Raw genomic sequence first — 3,198 nt, forward strand, 5'->3', positions numbered from 1 at the left:
AAATTTTAAATTGTTTTTATTATAAAAGAACATAAAAACAAACATTAAATATATATGTGAGAAAATTACATTTTTTTTACTTCAAACACACCCATTGTGCTAAATAAGCTGGAAATATAACAGTAAATAGTTTCTAGAAATCGATAATTTAAGCGGAGATGTACTTGCATAGTAAGCGACCTGATCTGAGATCGTGTGCTGGAATGAAAACAATTGCAGCGTGGAAGGTGTTTATAAGCCATTTAAGAAACACACAAAAAAGCCGTTAGATTCACTTCAACATTTAAATTTAATTTGCCAAAATATTTTCGTCGCTTGAACAGGTCATGGTCTCAAAGCGATGAAAATATTTTGACAAATTAAATATAAATGTTGAAATGAATCTAACAGTTTTGTGTGTTTCTTAAATGGCTTATAAACACCTTCAATGCTGCAATTGATAATTTAAGCATTATAGGGTTAAACAGGTAACTACTGAAGGTGCTGATCCAGTATGGTCTTTGTTGTTGTGCCTTAAACAAACTCAAGAACTACTGAACAGTTTTGTAATGGAGAAGTTAATATTTCATACGAGGTGTTTAGTAACAGACCGTCGTAAGGTCCACAACTTAAAAACCGAGGAAAACGCAAAGTTTTGCGACTTTCAGAATGCGATATCTCGGCAAGGAATGAAGTTAGAACGCTGGGTTTGGTCTTAAAATGGCCGTGAAGATCTACTCTAATCAATCCACTTATGTAAATTTATTTATTTATGTATGCATCTGAAAGATGAAACAATGACTGTGTCTTGCTCATTTTGTAGAATATACCGGCACTACTGAACGGTGTATTGCATGGCATATTTTTAATCATAATACTTAGAAATAAACGTAGAGACCCCCCCCCACACACCAAAGGTATTGTTTGTGGTTTAATATACCAAGGTAAGTGTCTTTAAGAGGTAAGTGAGACAAGATAATAGCCCATTATCGTTAAGCTGGTAACGAGGAATATTAGAAAATGAGCCAAAACCCCTCGGAAAACGATACAGGGCCCACACCAAAATTACTGATTGAGCGTGTGTGTTTACGATGGTGTGTTACTAAACTCTCTGGTAACTGACCTGTTCCCTCCCCTCAAAATGGTTGGCCTTGAATCCTGCAATGACTAGCATCATGTTCTGGAGGAATGTTGTGATCTTGGTCAATTATACACTGAGTAACCAGCCTTATGAGACTCAAGGGTTAAAAAGAAAAGGACATTATTATAGACCTACAGTACAGAGTATAACTGGACACACTTAAATGATAATTACTGAAGGCCAAAGACCATAAAGTAGTCTTTATGTGTAATATCAGCTATTAAAACATGAAGAATACATAATTTTAAATAATATACAGGGTGTCCACAAAGTCTGGGTACATGCCGATTAACACATACTTTAAGAAATTATTATTTCTTATATTTAATTGTTTATGTTATGATTTTATTTACTCCATGTACCCACATGGGGATTAACACATACTTTAAGAAATTATTATTTCTTATATTTAATTGTTTATGCTATGATTTTATTTACTCCATGTACCTAGACTTTGTGAACACCCTGTAGAATGATCATGAGAGGGTATGATTGTGAGGGAGTTTTGGTTGCAATTTCTAATAGGTCAAGTAATCACGTAGATGACCTTTGTTGGCATACGAGAAGAAAGTTCACTTCTTAATGTGTGATTTGCAAGAGAATTAGCTACTATTTCTAGCAATTCCATCAGGAGTGTGATGTCCCAAGTAATATTTTATCCTATCTTAAATCGGTTTTTTTTTTAGCGTTTCCGATGTATTTTCTTTTCAGTAAGTTTATAATAAAAGAAGCATTCCAGCCATGACTATCACGTCTTTATAGGGGTGTCAAGAGTTACATTATATAACGTATCCCTTCACTTTTTGAAGACGATAGGGTATAATTTGAGATTTAGTTGTTAATTTTAGCAGGTCAAGCGACCACGCTGACGAATGCAGAAATCGAAGTTCATTTACTGCGAATTCCAAATTAACTCCCCTCGAATATGAGGAAGAACCTTAAATAATTATTTACTAAATGTATTTAGAATGAAAGGCAAAGTCGACCTCCACCACATTTGAACTCAGAACGTAAAGAGCCGGAAGAAATGCCGCTAAGCATTTTGTCCGGCGTGGCAACAATTCAGCCAGCTTGCAGGTCTTATTGCTCTTATTAACTAAACACATGTTGGATGACCAAATCGTTAAACCATTATTAGAAAATTGAATGAGTTTATATTGTGTATTCATTTGTACTTTAACAAGTACCCTATATTCCTTCATTCTTTTGACATTACGGTTGTAATTTATTCCTCTTGATACAAATGTATCTGAAATTGCTCCTGGTTTTATAATACAAACTTGTTTTTAAATTGTCTAAATTAAGACCTTCCGTCAACATTTTGACCCAAACATCAGCTTAAAAACAATAGTTCTTTATACTAAATTTTTCATTGTTTTCAAAATTAATTTAAACAAAGGCAGTGTTTTCAACAGAAATATGGTAACAAAAGGGTTAGAGAATTGTTGAAATTAATAATTATTCATAAGGTTAAAGAAAATACCGTCCAGAAATAACCTGTAGAGGACGTAAACACAAGACTACTTGTCATTTGAATTAGATTGAAGCAATCCAGATTCCTTAAATGTGTCTACGAAAGAAATAATGAAATAAAAATACCTTTCGTTTTGATGCTTTTTGTGGTAGCGGCGATAGATTGGAAAGAGTAACTCGAGGTAAATCGCGAAGCATTCGCAACGCACGAGTTGTATTACCGGCCGCCATTTTTAAATGGAAACCACATTGATAGAGTTATTTCCCTTGAATCATTCCAAGGTCACCAGAGTTACAAGGAGATTCCAAGTTTCTGAAAATATATTTAAATGATCAAATCAGTTGTTAACATTTTTCATCGTAAAATAATATTAGACATTATAAACTACAATTTGAAATAGAAACGTTTGTAACAGTCAGGGGTGTATTACATAAATGTTGATAAGGTCGAATATATATATATATATATATATATATATATATATATATTCTATATTCTATATTCTATATTCTATATATATATATATATATTCTACTCGCTGTGTGGTAAATAGCTTGCTTACCAACCACAAAGTTTCGGGTTCAGTCCCACTGCGTGGTACTTT

The 3,198-nt window shown here is 33.2% G+C and overlaps 1 protein-coding gene across 1 annotated transcript in view; it reads right to left on the reverse strand.

The window, feature by feature from the left end:
• Positions 1-2,879, reverse strand: part of LOC106873327 (39S ribosomal protein L15, mitochondrial) — a 10,427-nt gene extending 7,548 nt beyond the window's left edge. The window contains exon 1 of the mRNA XM_014920652.2: positions 2,720-2,879. Coding sequence (XP_014776138.1) covers positions 2,720-2,824 — 105 coding nt within the window. The 5' untranslated portion in view covers positions 2,825-2,879. The remainder of the gene's footprint in view (positions 1-2,719) is intronic.
• Positions 2,880-3,198: the final 319 nt, after the last annotated feature.

This window comes from Octopus bimaculoides, chromosome 7 (genome assembly GCF_001194135.2).
Source record: "Octopus bimaculoides isolate UCB-OBI-ISO-001 chromosome 7, ASM119413v2, whole genome shotgun sequence".
In the NCBI taxonomy this organism is placed as follows: Eukaryota; Metazoa; Mollusca; class Cephalopoda; order Octopoda; family Octopodidae; genus Octopus; species Octopus bimaculoides.